The sequence below is a fragment of the Pyrus communis genome, chromosome 15 (genome assembly GCF_963583255.1).
Source record: "Pyrus communis chromosome 15, drPyrComm1.1, whole genome shotgun sequence".
Taxonomy (NCBI): Eukaryota; Viridiplantae; Streptophyta; class Magnoliopsida; order Rosales; family Rosaceae; genus Pyrus; species Pyrus communis.
Window position 1 is genome coordinate 6,398,162 of NC_084817.1, and position 18,521 is coordinate 6,416,682.

General features: G+C 37.0%; 2 protein-coding genes across 2 annotated transcripts; one reads left to right on the forward strand and one right to left on the reverse strand.

Annotated features, from left to right (window-relative positions):
- Positions 1–4,172: 4,172 nt before the first annotated feature.
- Positions 4,173–5,011, reverse strand: LOC137716954 (uncharacterized). Its single transcript, XM_068456293.1, has 2 exons — positions 4,682–5,011; positions 4,173–4,592 (listed from the first exon to the last, which is right to left on the reverse strand). The coding sequence occupies exons 1-2, from the start codon at positions 5,009–5,011 to the stop codon at positions 4,173–4,175; spliced, it is 750 nt and encodes a 249-aa protein (XP_068312394.1).
- Positions 5,012–10,907: 5,896 nt separating this feature from the next.
- LOC137716848 (putative disease resistance protein RGA3) lies at positions 10,908–13,847 on the forward strand. The gene has a single exon (XM_068456215.1). It carries the CDS (start codon positions 10,908–10,910, stop codon positions 13,845–13,847), a length of 2,940 nt encoding a protein of 979 aa, XP_068312316.1.
- The last annotated feature ends 4,674 nt before the right edge of the window (positions 13,848–18,521 follow it).

The window sequence follows — 18,521 nt, forward strand, 5'->3', positions numbered from 1 at the left end:
CTAATTTTTTTAATTTTCTTTGGATATTTTTTAGATATGTTAATTTCCCATCTACCACAAAAAAGCACTGCCATGGCATGCGATCTCTCCAGAGCCAAAATAATTGGTTTAAAGCCATTCCTCTGGTTTTACGGATCTGCAATCTGTGTGTCCTTTTGTGTCACATTTCGTCACCTTGTCTTGAGAAACTTTAATCGTCTCAGAAACTCATTTCCTTGCTATGTGGCAATCTTGCTTCCTCAACTCAAAAGCACTTATTCAAAAAGTACTTACTAAAACAACTCCCACCAGTTGGCCTAGGGGTGGGCATAGGCCGGGCCGAGCTCAAAATTGAAGGAACCGGACCGGACCTGTTTGTAAATAAAACGGGGCAGGGCGGGGCGGGTTTTGGGTTTTTCAAAATGGGATCCGGACCTAACCTGACCCTTTTGAAACGGGCCGGTCCTACGGGTCCATGCGGGTCCAAGTGTGGGTGCCTCAGCTTCCTAGCAAGTCCACGTCTCCTCCATCCTCGGATACCTCCTCGAGTCCTTCATCCACTTCACCATCACGATAAACTCGAACTCCATCACCGCCTTGTATGTACTTCCCATTGTGGATCCATACATATAAAATCATGGCACCCTTTATCCGAAATCAACAAAATCAATCACTTTGTCTCTAGTTCCTTTTCAAAATCAACAAAATGGATTTGGGTTTATACCCTTTGATTGCAAGATCCCTATACAGATAACAACATGCAAGAGACATTGTCCTTCAATTTTTCCTTAATCTAAACATTAGAAACAAAATCGAAGAAGGATAAGACTAAAGTCTAAACTCCACAACAAATTCAGAAAAAAGAAGGAAAAAAAAAAACCCCATCTCATATTTCCCACAATACGGTACCTACAGATTAATGAAAACCCAGATAGGCTAGATGCCCAATCTTGCATAAAATTAAGATATGAAAGGAGACATTGGAAGACTAAGAACAAAGAGCATGGTGGTCGACTTCGACTCGCATAGCGCTGACGATGGTGGTGTTTGACCATCTCGAGGTGCTGATGATATGGGTCTTCATTGAGGAGGAGAATCAAGAGATAGGTGGTGCGACGGTGGCGGCGGTTCTGAGTTTAATGTCGTCGAGGTCGAGGAGGAGAAGACGAGTAACAGGGATTCTGCGGGTGGGAGGAGACGAGAAAGAGTCTGAGTTACAGACTGGGGGATGGGATCTTAGATGATGGACTAAGAAACGGGCCGGTCTGGGGGCCCGTTCTCAATATTTGGACTCGGGCCCGAACCTTAATTGCCATTGCCCCGCCCCGCCCTGCCTCGTTTACTCTCCAAAAAAATTGGAACTGCCCTGACCCGCGATTCCACTACCCGTTTGCCCACCCCTAAGTTGGCCTCGCTTTCATGTGCAATATCATTTTCCCACATTTGATTCCCACCTTGGCCCATATGCCCACACCAGCTGATGAAATTGTGTTATTTGCAACCCCAGGGATCATGGGTTTTGTTCCCTTGGCATAATTTTGATTCCATAACTATATCATTTGAACCAAATATGAGTTAGGTCAGTTAGTTAATGTAGTGTCTCGTTCCTTTACACTCAAGTTCGTCTCTCTTGAGTAGTTTAGATTAATATATTCTTCAAAAAAAAAGAACATTTCCGAGGGAATTAGTATTACTATTATCTTTGATTTTGCACCTCAACCAACTCATTTATAATTAGTGTTTGAAATTTTTTCAGTGCAAGCCAATATTTTTATGGAAAGATCGGAAAAATGAGAAAATGATAAGGGAAAGGGGGTAAAGTCTAAACGTCACTCTATATCAGAGAAACTCTTAATTTTTGGTTAAAATGGATAAATTTCATGTATATTTTCGACATATCAGTAATATCGACAAACTGCCATATGATATTCCCTGAAGTTTCATTTTAATTTTTCACGTTTTTGAGCAAATTTCCACCATTTCCATCGAAAGCAACCGATATTGATATTTTCACAAATTTGCATATCGATATTTCTACCTATACCAATATTCTAAATATTGATGCATACTTGCCAACAACCACCGCAACTTGAAACTCACCGCATTACTCCACTAACTTGACGCAAATTTTGTTTATTGCAAGTGTGAAATTGCACAAGTTATTAGGGGGTATAGTCAATTTGGATTTCAGAGGATTTTAATGGATTTTTTAAAGTGATAGACGTGTGAATTTGTTTTTTATTAACATATTTTCAAAAGTAGAACCTTCAATTATATTGTTCACTTTTATCATAACACGTAAAATGATATATCACGTAACTTGTGTTTACGATACTTATAAAGAAAATCACCAATAGAAATGACACGGAAGTGGAGCTTAGCATATTTTCGTGGCCTCAAATTAGAATACAAAAACTATATGAGCAAGATAAAAAGCAAAAGCCAAAGCCTAAGCAACCACCTTTGAAAGGGCAAAAGAGAGAAGATAAGAGAATATAATCTCTGTTTACTACCCTTATGTTTTGTGGTTTTCAACATTTAGTACATCAAGTTTTTTTTATCTCAGAGTTATACCTAAAGTATAAATTTTGGGATAGTCTCATGCATCCGTTAGTCAAACTGTTAACTGTGACGTGGCGCCCATGTGGACAATAACTGGGAGCCATGTGAGTCCACGTGGAATTTTTTTTAGGGGTTCAAAAAAAAAATTTCCAGCCCAAAATTTTTTCCCCACAACCATGTACCTTACATTTTTTCCAGCCAAGATTTTTTGAAAAAAAAATCAAATTAAATAGGAAAAAAAACCAGAACTTTCTATTCCAAATCTGCAAATTCAATTCCAAACAAACTTTGAATTCTAAATATGCAAATTCATCATTTAAACTACCAACAAAGTTGAATTGTCAACAACTTTCAATTCACACCAAAGTTCAATATACACCCTCCAATTCACACAAAAGTATCAAAAGACCACAACTTCTACAACTAATGGGTCAAGGTGTTCTTCCAAAAACACTAAAGATCTGTCCAAAACACTAATGGGTCAACTTTAACAACTAATTGAACTCTGTCCAAAACACTAAAGATCTATCGAAAAGTTGTTTCCAAAAAAACTAAGGGCATGTTCAACTATAACAAAATGAACCCTTAAACAACCTAAAGCATTAAAGTAGCATCATGGAACCTTCCTCCTCCTTTTCTGACCTCTTGCAATAGACTTTGAAATGGTTTGAGAGGCTTGAATTGGCTGAGATGAAGGTTGTGGAGCTTCCTGAGTGCATGGTTGTGATGACTGAGAGAGTTGTGATGCCTTAGATGTTGAGGCCTAAGTAATGAACCCATATAGCATTAGCACTGACAGATACTACACTTCACAAATAACAAATTCACTTAAGAAATGAAAAATCAACAAAAAATATCAAAATTATACCTCATTTTTTCTTGCTTTTTCTTCATTTTCTAGCAGCTGAAGGAGGATGAGTGGTAGGGCATCTGGCCTTGTTGTGTCCCGAGGCCTTGCAAACACTACACTTCACAATTTTTTGCCTTCTTTTGTTTAACTTGAATTCATTTTCATCACCATCTCTATGTCTCATCTTTTTTGGTCTTTCCGGTTGCCTTTTAAAAGTTGGAGGAAGAATGCATTTGTTTTCAGATGGCTCCCAAAATTTCATGCCTTGGACGAGTTGAATCAAGTTTTCGTAAGCTTCAAAGTACTTCTCCTTCTTGTACCAAGAAGAAACAAATTCCTCAGGCTGTCTCCTTGCATAATAGATGGCCGAGCAACCATGTATGCAAGGAAAGCCTGTCAAATCCCATCTTCTGCATGAGCAAGTGCACCCATTCAAATCCACCACAAATACATTGCCTCTGCCTTTATCCACTTCAAATTTTTCTCCTCCAAACCATGTAGCTATAGTGTGTGAGCTTTTCAGTTTTTACTCCTCCAACTTCTTCTAGATTTTTGGGCAGATAGCTCATTTATCCTTCCTCATTGCATCTCTTCTCAACCATATCTTTCTCATCAATAAAAATCTTATAGTTTATAGTATGATAATAATAGGCTTGTCCCTAGACCTTAGGATAAAAGAATTGAAGCTCTCACAGAGGTTGTTTAAGAGATTGTCACACTGAGTGTGTGTCTCAAAGTGTGACCTACTCCAATGCAAGGCTGGTCTCTTCTCCAACCATTTCTAAGCTTCTTCATTCAGCCTATTCACCTCAACCATACTCTTCCTAAAATCAGCGATGGTTGTTGCCTTGGTAGCATTCCACAAGGCATCCCTTAATCCTTTCCCCTTAAACCCATTTGCCTTGTAGTTGGTGTATAAGTGCCTAACACATAACCGATGATTACAATTAGGCAGCACCTTCTCAAAAGTTGGTAGTAAACCCTTTTGTTTGTCAGAAATGAAAGTCCAAGCACGTTGTTTCACAATTCCCAAGTCAGCAGCTAGCAGTTCCAGAAACCAAACCCAACTTTCCTTGTTCTCGAGCCCTACTATAGCATATGCAATAACCCAAGTTTGATTATTTGCATCCCTTCCTCTGCAGACAGTAATTGGCCCTTGAACACTCCCTTCAAGTGACAACCATCCAACCCTACAAGCTGCCTACATCCATTCTTAAATCCATTTTTGCAAGCCCCCAAACAAATATAAATCCTCTGAAATATCACATGAGCATCATCATAGGGCAGCACCTTCATCTGAACTGTACTACCCGGGTTTGTCCTCCTAAGCTCATCACAGTACTCCCACAACTTTGTGTACTGATTTATGTTACTCCCCTCAAGGATTTTCAAACACTGTGTTCTCGCTCTGTAGGCTGTCTTGATGTGGATCTCAACCATTCTTTCCTCTTTCATTGTCTTCATAAATGTAGTGATGGGCATGCTTGGGTTGAGTCTGAATTTGTCCACATACCTTTTCACAAGCCATGCCACTTTGCAGTTAGGATTTTCCCTCCAAATCCTCCGACATTCATGTTTTCCAACATAAGTTTTCACTTGTATTGAATCTTCATTGTACATCTTGGAAGCATACAATCTTCATGGACAATTTTTCTTACACCTTGCACTAATCTTCCATTTCTCATTCCTTTTTAGCTTAATAGAAGGTGCACTATGCTTAATTAAGTGAGACCACACTGCCTTTCTCAACTATGCAGCATCTCTAAACTTCAATCCCTCTTCAAACTTTAGATCATCCCTGTCCGCTTCTTCATTAAACTCAGGGTAGATGACCTTCTCATCACATTCTAAACCTAAATCGTCAACATTATGTAGGCCATCTGAGTCTTGTCTCTCATCATCAAGGGGAACGTCTTCTACATCCCTTGCATTCATAACGTCTTCTGGATGTTGGTTCCCAACCCTTTCACCCCTTTCAGCATCTCTAACGACACTTTCTACAGTTGTATCATCTACTGCACGACGATCATCATCTTCCAAACTGTAGTCACTGTCCACAAACTCACTATCTGTAGTGTCATCCTCTGCATTTACTACCACAAACAATGCATTTTTGTTTAAAACCTAAACTTTGCAAAAATAATTGAATACTGAAATTAAATTTGTAAAAATAAATGTTTCAAAAATTTTACCTTCATTAGCTTCTACTTTGGTCCCTTCATTAACTTCTTCAGCTTCGTGACCTTCTTTAGTTTCATCACCTTCATCATCAGTATTGAGAGGACCATCTTCAGACTCATCTCCACTTCCTTGTCCTCCCTCAGTTGCTTCAGCCTCATGTTCATCTTCACCATTGTAGGCTATCTCATTCAAAAGACATAGCCGTTTTTCTAAGTCATTTGCACCTCCTTGTGCTCTACCCTTCTTCAATTTTGATCCACTTCCCTTTGTAATCGAAATCACCACCCTCAATTCCTCAATATATTCTATAATGACACCTTTTTTTAATATGGCACTCTCATCTAGATTCATCAAAAACTTATGTTTCAAGGCAGCTTGCTTCGGACTTAGATGTTCTAGGTACATTTATATTTCCCTAACCCTTGGAACATACTTGCACATTTCACCCACATCTTGGTCCCGTTCAATAAGCCTTGATCCCTCCCAATAAGACATCTTAGGAATCCTATAGTGATACAACATAAACCCATCATATCCTAACTCCTTAACCATTTCATCAATCTGGAAAAAAGACATGATGTCTTTGTTTACGTAATCAAACCAAGCCTCAAACCCTTCCATATATGCACTTTCAAACCACTTCCCATCGTGGTTAATTTTAAGGCTAAATAATTCGGGCATGGCTGCAAAGTCAAGGAGAAAGGTGAAAACAACATAAAATCTTGGAGGCACATGGGGAAAAAGGTGAAAACACTAGTAGGACCATGAGGAAAAATGTGAAAACACTAGTAGAACCATGAGGAAAAAGGTGAAAACACTAGTAGGACCATGAGGAAAAAAGGTGAAAACAAAACCATGGGGACCATGAATACAGTTCCACCTTTTTTCCTGAAACCATAGAAAAAAAGGTGAAAACAAAACCATGGGGACCATGATTGAAGACAAAACCACATGCACAACCCACTACAAAACACAATTCCAGAAACCATAGAAAAAAAACAAAAGCCTAAACCCATATTATCTACAGTTCAAAAAAGGTAGGTTACTTACAATAAAGTGGTGTTTCACCCACTTCGATCCTCCTTTTTTCCCAACCCATCGCCAGCGATGGCTTCACGACAATCTTTCCCAGAAACGTGTGCGCAACGTATGATGACGTGAGAGGTGGAGCGATGGTGAGGTCGAGTGACGGCCCGTGGGTAGGGTTTTGGACGGAGATGGAGGGTCGCGAATTTTCAATTTTGAATTTTTTTTGTCACTGAAACCCCTAAAAAAAAATTCCATGTGGACCCACGTGGCGCCCAGTCATTGTCCACATAGGTGACACGTCACAGTTAACGAGAGACTTAACAATTTGACTAACGGATGCATAAGATTGTCCCAAAATTTACACTTTAGGTATGACTTTGAGACGAAAAAAACTTGATGTACTAAATGTTGAAAACCACGAAACATGAGGGTAATAAACATAGATTTACCCAAAGAACAAATAGAACCAAAACAAACGTAAGAAAAGAAAGAAGAAGAGGCCCACGATTGAGATATGAACGGTAGGCAAGGAGGATTTATAAAAGAAGTCAGGGGAAGAAAGTGAGAACCTTGCTAGGATACTTAATTGGCTTAGTGTGTCGAAAATACAATTTGGTATACTAAGTGTCATAATATAAGTAGTTAATTTTTCTTTTTAAGTATTTAACTACTTATATTATTACACTTAATGTACAAGACATATTTCTAGCATACTGTAAAATTCCCTCTTAATGTCTCTTAAAGGAAAAACACTATAAAAGGGGTAAATTAGATCAACGAATAGAACTGATTACAAATATATACAACGATAAAAATCTAAGATCACTAAAGATGCATTACAATCAGACACGATTTGATGTCTATCAAGTTCTATTTTTTATTAAAAAAAAATGATTCTACATGTGTCTATTCTGCCAGATAACTTCGGTGTTCCACACTAGACTAGAGAATTGAATTTAATTACAATTTTATAGGAATCAAACTCATAAAATGACTATAAATTTTGAGAAAACACGTATAGACAAGTCCCATAATAAATTGATGGGAGTTTTAACGAAAAACTCACGATATTATTCACTTTAACGAAAAATCACATTTTTACTCTAAAAAGTCAATCCTAGTACTATCCACTTTACCCTTTATTTTGTCCTTATCATTAAAACTCAAAATTTTCAAGCTATTTTCATTAGTTTTTTTTAAATAGATTGGACTCAGCTTTATCAACTCACGCTACTATTACAATAATGTTATAAAAATCAAACTTAAAGTGCCACAAACTCAAGGTGTCTGATTTATATATATAAGAATCAAACCCTATAAGAAGACCTTTATAGAAATCAAACTCATAAAATGATAGATAAGTCCCACAATTAGTAGATTGGGCTCAACTTTATCAACTCACACTACTATTGCAATACTGTTATAGAAATCAAATTCAAGATGCCACAAACTCAAGATGTTTGATTTCTATATATAAGAATCAAACTAACTTAAATCATTATAGAAGACCTTCATATTATAATTAGTTTGAGACTACTCATGTAAAGGTTAAAATTGTTTTCTAACAACTAAAAGTGTATACGTTGGACAAAAACTTAAAATCGTTTATAGGTAGTAGAATTTTTAATAAAAAGTTTAAGAATTTTTGTTAAAAATTTATAATAAAAAAAAATAAAAAAAATCCACATAAGCAGCTTTTTTTCTTTTTTTTTTTGGTCGAATCCACATAAGCAGTTTAAACCAGACCTTATTTTCTTCAGATTGATAAAGCACCACCAAATCAGCCATCTACCAATTTGACCCTAAAATTGAACCGACAAAAGAAACTTTTTTTTTTAACAAACGAAATTATCTACACTAAAGAAAAAAGGTGGTAGACTTAGCCTCACGATAGACTATTAATAATGTGATTCAAATTCACATTTGACGAGAATTGAACCCAATACCTCACACTTAAAAATAAAGAAGAATATAAATAAACCATAATACTAAGTGACTAACCGTTGGAATAATTAGATGAGCCATAACATATGGTAAAATTCAAGTTGGTGCACTCTTGTTCCCTCATACCCAAAAGACTGATTTTTGTTTTTCCTTTTCTTCTACCAACTGTGAGAGTTAGGAATTACGAGCTCCACAAGTACTATGAATTCTGTCCGACACCAGAGACAGCACGGGCAGACCGTCTCAAGGAATTCTTGGAGAGGGTGGGCGAGTGGCACTGGCTTTGCACCCACTTTGAGACCGAAAAGTTCCAGGTAATATTTGTATTTTTAATTTTATCTCGACCCCATCTTACAAGGGTCTAGGAACAGCGGGAGGTTGGGGAGAAGTTCCCGGAGGTGGTGGTCTGAAGGAAAACCTATGCCAACTATGGCAACGAGGTCGCAGATGGGATTTATTTAAGTATCCTTCCATAACTTTGTATCTTATTTTTAAAGGCTTTAATTATGGTTTAAATTCCAATGGATGTAACTTTGTATTCTTTGTTTTTTTTTTTAGGCTTCAATGGTACAAAAGAAGGACGAGTACCTCGCCACTCTCTCCTAGCAGCATCCTGACGTGCCTATGGAGGAGCTGACATCTTTCTAGGTGCTGATGGACAGGGTTGGCCGAAGAATGGCAAGGAAATACGTTGCCTCGAGGTGGGTCGGGTCTGGGAAGTCGGCTCATGTTCTTCATCGAGCGCTCCACTGCAGCGACCGAGATTGACTCTCGACGTTAGCAGGTGAAGGAGAAGTTGGCATGTCAAAGGGAATTAGTCTGCTAGTATTTCATGATCGTATCCCAGAGCTTATCAGCTTCTGGCATCATGATTCCACCGCCGCCGCCCGAGCTTGTACAATCATCCCAGGAGCCTCCCCAGCATTTGTCCCACGAGCCCCCCGTGCAGCCGTCCGATGAGCCTCTCCAATAGTGATCAAGACCTCCCGTAGCTTACAACTCTTTATTTTTATTTTTATTTTAAATTTTGTATTCTATTTGAACGAACAATTTTTTTTTGGATTGCATATATTTAGTTTCAATTTGACCATAGCTACTTAGTAGTACGGTCTAATGGTATTACTCTTCATTAGTAAGTGAGAAGGCTTAGATTCTCGTCAAATACGAATTTGAACTATATTATTGCTAGCTCATTGTGAGATCAAGCGCACCCTATTTCCTTTAGGGTAGATAATGTTCGAAAATTATTTGACAATATAATTTTTTTTTTAATCTTGATATTTAATATTTTTATTTTCCAATTATATTTTTAATTAATTAATGCATATATATATATATATATATATATTTTTTTTTAAAATATCATATAAATTTACCGGAACAGTCATCTCTTAAATCACTTATTCCCAATGAACGATCTCGTTGGATTATCCCATAGTTTATTTTAATATAAAATGACAACCAAACAGAATCCGTCCATTGAGATCATCTCCATCGCGTAAATTTATTTTTATGTAACGAACCCTCGTCTAGTAAAAGAGTAGTTAGCCGACGGAATCTCATGTCCGTTGCATAAAACTCTGTGCAGCGACGAGCTTGGCCTACGAACTTTGACCGACGACCTACCGTCATGTGATGGCAATTTAGACGAACGGTGGACTATAAAAAATGAATGAAAAACAACGGTTGACAAGTCTGCTCAGCACTACTTGGTTGAACGTTGGAGTATACAGACAAGGCTTGTATATTATTTTATTCTGTGGTGTAAGATGATGAAATTTTAAAACTTTAAGGTGTAAATTGACAGGCAAAAGGATCAATGCATGGCTGTCATATAAGTTGTTCAAGAAGTGAGTGAGATGACATTGCAGCGACGCGTGGATAATGTTGCTAGTCTGTACTAAAATTCAAGCAAAAGTTTCTTGTTTACCAGCTGTAACCTCTCTAAAACGCCCTCCCATTCGCTTGTTTTTGTACTAAATAACAGATAAATATTTTTACACGCACAACGTTTGGGCCCATGGCTAGCATTCTATATTTTCTAGCTTAGCGCAGATCTTTAGGTTTTAAATTGACAAGAAAGAGAATATTTTGACATAAAAAATTGTGTTGTTGCTTTTTATACTGTTAGCGCACATCTTTAGGTTTTAATTCACAGGAAGGAGGGTTTTTTTAATGTTCAACTAATTAGCATCAATAAATGGTTGTCGGACAAGTTGTTTCCATTAGTATTAGCATTATTATTTGTCTAGCCGGCCCTTATTCTTAGCTCAAAATTTTGGCAAGAAGAAAATTCCTTACCACTTCTGAAATTCTTGGTTCAGATCTCTTGGTTTTCTTTGTTTCCGCTGCTAACAGAAAGATGGCTGAGGCACTCATTTCCGTGCTTCTCGAACAACTGGCTTCGGTAACTTACCAACACGTCGGAGAAGAGGTGAAGCTGGTTTTGAATGCGGAGAAAGATGTTAAAGAATTCGAGGCCAAACTTAAAGTGATTCGTGCTGTGCTTGAGGATGCGGAGCTGAGGCAAGTGAGGGACGCCAACGTCAGAAATTGGCTGGAGCAGCTAAAAGATGTGTCGCACAAGATGGACAATGTGCTGGATGAGTGGAACACTGAAATACTGAAACAACAAATTGAGAAACAAGAAGAGCACGGTGGAAGTACTTCTCTTGTTACTGAGAAGAAGATGATGCCGGTATGTTTCTCCATTCCCTCCTCTTGCTTTTGTTTCGGGCAAGTCCATCGGATAATTCTTCATCGTGACATTGCTCTTAAGATAAAAAATCTGAATGAAAATTTAGATGAGATTGCAAAGCAAAGAGAAACATATAACTTTCGATTCGCAGAGAGAATGATCAGTGAACACCCTGAGCGAGAGAAAACTTCTTCTTTTGTTGATGAATCTATCATATTTGGTAGAGAACAACAAAAGGATGTTGTGGTCAGCAAGTTGTTGAATGAGAGTAGTCAAGAAGAGAGGGGTCTCCTTGTCATCCCTATTGTCGGGATGGGAGGAATGGGAAAAACAACTCTGGCTCAACTGGCTTATAACGATGAAAATGTTAAAGCTTGTTTTGGAATGAGAATATGGGTTTGTGTTTCAGACCCTTTTGATGAGATGAAAATTGCTAAAGCCATCATTTCTGGTGCTAAAGCTATTAGCCCAAATTCAGATGAGTTGGAAGATTTCTTTCAATGTATGTCTGAATCCATTCAGGGAAAGAAGTTTCTCCTTGTCCTAGATGATGTGTGGACTGAAGACCAAAGAAAGTGGGAGAATTTGAAGTTGCCGTTAATACAAAGTGGCACGCGTGGCAGTAGAATATTGGTGACCACTCGAAAACATGAGGTTGCTGATATGATGGGAGCTCCCACTCACACGATCTATTTGGAGAGGTTGAGTGAACAAAATTGTTTGTCAATATTCAACCGCATGGCATTTTATAATAGGGATAAGGATGGTGTGTTGGAAGTCATTGGTGAAGAAATAGCAAAAAAGTGCAAGGGTTTGCCTCTTGCTGCAAAGACTTTAGGTAGTCTCATGCGTTACAAGAAAACAAGGAAAGAATGGCAAGAAGTTTTGAACAGTAAGATATGGGATCTCGAAGAGGTTGAGCAACAAGTTTTCCAACCACTATTATTGAGTTATTTTGATTTGGCACCTGCGGTCAAACGATGCCTTTTATATTGTGTTATCTTTCCAAAAGATCATCTGATCTATAAAGATTATTTGATTGAGTTGTGGATGTCACAAGGTTATCTCTATTCAAAAGGAAACATAGAGAAAGAAATAATTGGCCAAAGGTTTTTTGATAATATAGCAATGCGATCTTTCTTTCAAGACTTTGTAAAATACAGTGATGGAAATATCTGGAGGTGTAAAATGCATGATATTGTGCACGACTTTCTGCAGTATCTTACTCAACATGAATGCTTTACAATGGAGGTTAAGGGTGGGAACAATACAATAAAGCCCTTGGGTGATAAGATCCGCCATTTGACCTTAATGCTTGCACCTGAGGGTCCACTCTCATGTGTTTCGTTTTCCAGCTGCGATCTACATACTCTTGCAACTTTTGATTCAAAATTTAATGTTCTGGAGTCAACATTGATCTCGCAGTTGAAACATCTTAGGACATTGAATTTAAGTGGTAATTGTATTGAAGTGCTTCGGGAAGAGATAGGTGAATTGGTGCATCTGAGGTTTATTGATTTGTCCAACAATCCTTTGAAGAAGCTACCGAATACGGTGTGTAACTTATACAATTTGCAGACATTGCGCCTTAATATGTGTAGGGAACTTGAAAGTCTACCTCAGAGCATGGGAAAGTTGATTAAATTAAAGCATCTTTATGTTGAGAATTGTTTTCAGCTGAAGTATTTGCCGAAAGGGATTGAGAGATTAACAAATCTAAGAAGACTAGATGGGTGCCCTGTTGGCGGTGGTAAAGACGACGATGAAGCGTTCAAATTAGGAGATTTGAGAAACTTAGACCAACTTCGTGAACTTGGCATATATGTTTATGGGGAAGTGAAAGTTGCTGCGGGTGAGGGTGAGAAAGCATCACCCCTGGGGAACAAACAACAACTCTCAAATTTGGGTATAAGGGTTGTTGGTTGTGGAAGAAGTGCAGAAACATTGAATTTTTTACGACCGCATCCAAATTTGGAATCTTTAAATATTAGAGGACATAATGGAAGCATTGCCCCCAACTGGATCATGTCATTAAACAATTTGAGATTTCTTAATCTCAAAGAATGGAATGAATGTGAAGTTTTACCTCATTTGGGAAGATTGCCGTCCCTCGAAAGACTGGATCTTGGGAGTATGAAAGGAGTAAAAAAGGTTGGAGTTGAGTTTATGGGAATAGAAAAGGAAACGTCATCAGCATCATCATGCATTATATTCCCAAAATTGAACGCACTCACATTTACCGTAATGGAGGCGTGGGAAGAGTGGAAAGGAGTGGAAGTGTGGAAGGAAAAGGATTCTGATATTACCATAATGCCATGCCTTTCTTCTTTAGTGATTCACAACTGCCCTCAGCTAAAAACACTGCCAGACTTCTTGAGGAAAACACCACTTCAGAGACTTAAAATCATTTATAGTGATTATCTTGCACAAGGTTGCCGAAAAGGCAGAGGAAAGGAGTGGCCCAAGGTTTCTCACATCCCGAAGATCACAGTCTTCCCTGAATATTCTAATTCTGATGATGAGGGTGAAGGCATAGTCGAAGCAGAGGATGTTGTTGAGTTAACTGAGAGGCCTTCCACTTGTGGTGAGAGGGTGATGGCATAGTCGAAGCAGAGGATGCTGTTTAGTTGCATGAGAGGCCTTCCACTTCTGGTAATTAACCTCTTTTCTATTTATTTACCAGCTCACTCTATTCATTTTACATCGATGTTCTAATTTCTGGGTAGAGCTTTTATTATACTTGTCAAATTACAAGATTATTCCAACTAGACAAGTATAACTCTATATATAATGTTGCAATGGACTTGTAACTCCCAGTATCATGATTTGCAATGCTCTAGTTTTATTTTATTTTTAAAATCTCCAAAAACTATATGCAAGAAAGTAACAATTTATAATGTTGCAAGGGTAAAAAGACCATATTCTAGTTCCCCAGGTCGATTCCTCCTCTCCCAATATCGTGATTTGCAATGCTCTAGTTTTATTTTATTTTTGAAATCTCTGGATTTGAGACTATAAGGAAAACTTTAAACCGAAAATTATATGCAAGAAAGTAACAGTTTATAGTCAAAAAATTTTGCAAACCTTTGTTTGATTTAGCTACTAGCAGTTACAGGGTGTACAAACAATGCTACCTGAAATAAACCAAAACCACTACATTGGAGCTGAGTTGGGGCGGGTGCAAAAATCATCCAAAAGGAAGAGTGCAGAAACAGGTAATCTCAAAATTAATTGGGGTGTTTAGTTTATGCAGGCATGTTTCGTTGACCCTTTGAAGTTTTTTTTGTTAATCCTACCTGCCTGACTGTTATGAGCGCTACTAATGGGCGCAGGGCTCACGCATTTTCTCTTTAGAGGAAGTGAGATGGAAAGGGAGAGAAAGCTGCATGCATTACTAGAACCGGTGGTTGGCTGCTACATTTCAGATTTCATCGGAATGGTGTTTTCTTTTGCTTTCGGGCATAATGAAGATCGTCTGGACATAGGCCCATTAATTGTCTCTGTGTGTGCACAGTATAATGTAAAGAGCTCCAGACTTGTCTAAGACCTTCAGTATATTTCTCAGAAAATTGTTGTTATTCATTAGACCTGCAGAGTACGGTACAAATTTTATGTAAATACTAAACAAATTAGTAAAGTTTGGCAGATTGAACATAAACAACTGAGATAGTCGAATATAAACCCAAGGAAGGAAATAATTCAATTAGCATTGAGATAACCTTTTGCATGTTTGAACACGCAAAGAATGTTATGAATTCTAGCGTCCTAAACTTGAACCATGCCATCTTCCGATCCAGATATCAAATAATTCCCAAAAATGCCGTATGCTAAGCAAGTAACAACTTTGTTAAATGTGGGTTAAAAGAGTTTTACTCATTCAAAATATACTAAAATGAATATTACTTGATTCAGTTCATCAAAAGATTCCTATAGGAAAATAGAGAAACCTGTGATTCGAAAAACAATGAATGATATGGAACCCATACTTGCTGTTAAGTGGGCCCCCAACATTAAGTGCAGCAACGTATATCTTGCCATCTCTACCACCGGCAAAGAAGACATTTTCACCAGGATCTAGTGCAATCGCATCAATTATAGTAGGGAAAACAACATTTCTCAACAATCTCCCATAATTATATCCAACAGATATTTTTGCTTCTTTAAGGGTGTCTAAAAAAGATTTCATCACAAAGCCCAAAGGAAGCCACAAATGATGCCGAACAACTAAAGATTTCATCTTCTTCACCTTTCTATGTCTGTAAAGTCCTCCTGGTTTCATTCTAGTGTCTTTGCTGTTTTCTTTAGCTGTTCGGCCTCATTTGTGGCTTCCTTTGGGCCTTCCTTTGGGCTTTGTGATGAAATCTTTTTTAGACATCCTTAAAGAAGCAAAAATATCTGTTGGATATTATTAACTTGTTTAATTCGTGTCCTTGGTTTGATTAAAATTGTTTTCTGTCAACTAAAACGCTTATCTTCTGCAAATTATTATTTTTTATTAAAAAAAAAGGAGATAATTAGTGACAAAGCCATGATGGTATCTTTGAGCTCGAGGAGGTTTTGGGAGAATGGTCATCATCAAGCAAACTTACCAACTCAGAACATCAAATCTAGAACGTTTTATATTTTTTTTATTTATTTGGGAGCCGTAGTCTATAATTTTTCTTTGAGGTAGATCGGCTTTTGTGCCGAATGCACTGTTCCAAAAATAAGTAACAAAGTAAAAGTGGTATGTGTGGCCGGTCATGCAATAGTAGTTTTTAATTTTTTTAGCAATAGCAGTCCTTTTTTTAAAACTTATTTGGCTTAAAAACGACATCGTTTAACATAAAAAAAATCTTCTTCGCTAAATACCTAGTCATTGCACATCCATGGAGGCATAAACTACCTCTCCACCAACACTTGTTCAGATCGTCAGAGGGTTCTTGGAGGTCTTTCATATGCAAATGACAATCGATGAAAATGACAATTATACCGTTAGTGCAATTTAACAAAAACGCTTACAAACAGAAATTTACAAAAATTTTCTCCCATGTTTCAGTATAAATTTCTAGTTTATTTGGTTGTTTTAAGTTCCTAGAAAATCGCAGCAAATTGCCCTTCTCCCCATAACAAATGAGAGGTGGATTGTCTGGCCTTCTATTTCCATACTCTCCTCATGCCTTCCTATAATGTGTGGTTATCATTAAATTACGTTAATATTTTATATTAATTTTTTTATATAAATAATAAAACAAAAAGTAATAGAAATATAAAATGTTGACGTGACTTAAACATGATCACACAAACAAAAAAGCATATGAATAATATGAAAATAAGAGCGCTGACAATCCACCTCTTCGCAAATGATGCTCGAAAGTCAGACAAATCTGGGATTGTGTAATTTAAAAAAGTCAAATCAACTGTGGCATCCGTACATGTCTACTTTGTTTATCCTTTCAATTCTCTAAGTGATTTCCCCTCTTCTCTTCCCCAACTTCTGTCTAACCCCTGTGAAAATTATTGGAAAATACTATTGTGTTTTAATTATATATTTTGAACCAGTCTCTTCTACAACTAACACAATTTCTGATTATGTTACATCCACATCCGATCTTTTAAGGAGGAGTCTGCTAATTTGTAGTTGGAACGAGATTCATTTCAACACTCATATTAATAGCATAAATTAACATATCAACAATGGTTTTTTTTATTTAAGATTGTCTATGAGATTGACATAATTCTTCGCTTTGGTCCCTGTGATGTATAATCAATAGACGTAATCCCCGATTTTGTCCACATCAATTATTTTGATCATTTATTGAAAAAATTTCTCTAAATAAGGATAAAATAATAAAAATACTCTTACTTTTGTCAAATCATTTGGCCATTGTTTATTAAATAAAACGTATGTTTATCATTTTAGTCCTATTTAATACCGATCTTTCGCGGAATGACCAAAATGATTAAGGGTGGACAAACTCAGTAATCAGTTCTATTGATTTCAAATATCAGAGACCAAAATGATGAGTTATGTCTATCTCAGGAACCATTTTGATCAATACATTTGTCAATAATTGATATTGTGTCGCTATGACTATCGATATGGATCTCAATTCAGCTACAGTTGAATATAAAAAAACATTAGTTGTTTGTTAAATGCATTCATTAGTGATCAACTTTAGGTAGGGAGTCCTGTCAGGAGTTCAAATTCATTCGCATTATATTGGGAGGAAGTTGCATTTGTTAATTATCCTTCACAAGTCAAGTGGTGAATGCTTCTGACCTTAAATTTTGCAGGTAGACCTCTATGGAATACCGATTCACCTCTAATCTTTTTAATTTTCTTTGGATATTTTTTAGACATGTCAATTTCCCATCTACCACCAAAAAAAAAAAAAAAAAACCACTGCCATGGCATGCTATCTCTCCATAGCCAAAATAATTGGTTTAATGCCATTGCTCTGGTTTTACAAATCTGCAATCTGTGTGTCCTTTTGTGTCACATTTCGTCATATTGTCTTGAGAAACTTTAATTGTCTCAGAAACTCATTTCCTTCGTATGTGGCAATCATGCTCCCTCAGCTCAAAAGCACTTAAAAAAGGAAAACTAATTAAAATAGTTTGAAAACTTTGAATTTTAACGATAAGGATAAAATAAATGGTAAAGTGAATAGTACCAAGATTGACTTCTTAGTGTAAAAATGTAGTTTTTCATTAAAATGAATAACACCGGAAACTTTTCGTTAAAATTCTCTATTAAAAAAGTACTTATTGAAACAACTCCCACCAGTTGGCCTCTCTTTCATGTGCAATATCATTTTCCCACATTCGATTCCCACCCTGGCCCATGCCCACACCAGCTGATGAAATTGTGTTATTTGCAACCCTAGGGATCATGGGTTTTGTTCCCTTGGCATAATTTTGATTCAATAACTATAACATTAGAACCAAATGTGAGTTAGGTCAATTAGTTAGTGTAGTGTCTCTTTCCTTTACACTCAGGTTCATTTCTCTGGAGTAGTTTAGATTAATATATTCTTCAAAACAAAAGCATGTTTCCGAGGAAATTAGTATTACTATTATCTTTGATTTTGCACCTCAACCAACTCATTTATAATTAGTGTTTGAAATTTTTTCCGTGCAACTGAAATTTTTTATGGAAAGATCGGAAAAATGAGAAAATGATATGGAAATTGGGTGAAGTTTAAACTTCACTTTATATCAGATAAACTCTTAAATTTCGGCTAAAATGGATAGATTTCATCTATATTTCCGACATATCAGTAATATTGACAAACT

Bases quoted from the DNA above. Each gene is read 5' to 3' on its own strand.
- LOC137716954 (XM_068456293.1), bottom strand. From the start codon at position 5,011: ATGTACAATGAAGATTCAATACAAGTGAAAACTTATGTTGGAAAACAT. The intron at 4,593-4,681 runs GTGCTGCCCTAT...GAATGGATGTAG, and splicing joins GTAGTACAGTTCAGATGAAG to GCAGCTTGTAGGGTTGGATG.
- LOC137716848 (XM_068456215.1), top strand. From the start codon at position 10,908: ATGGCTGAGGCACTCATTTCCGTGCTTCTCGAACAACTGGCTTCGGTA.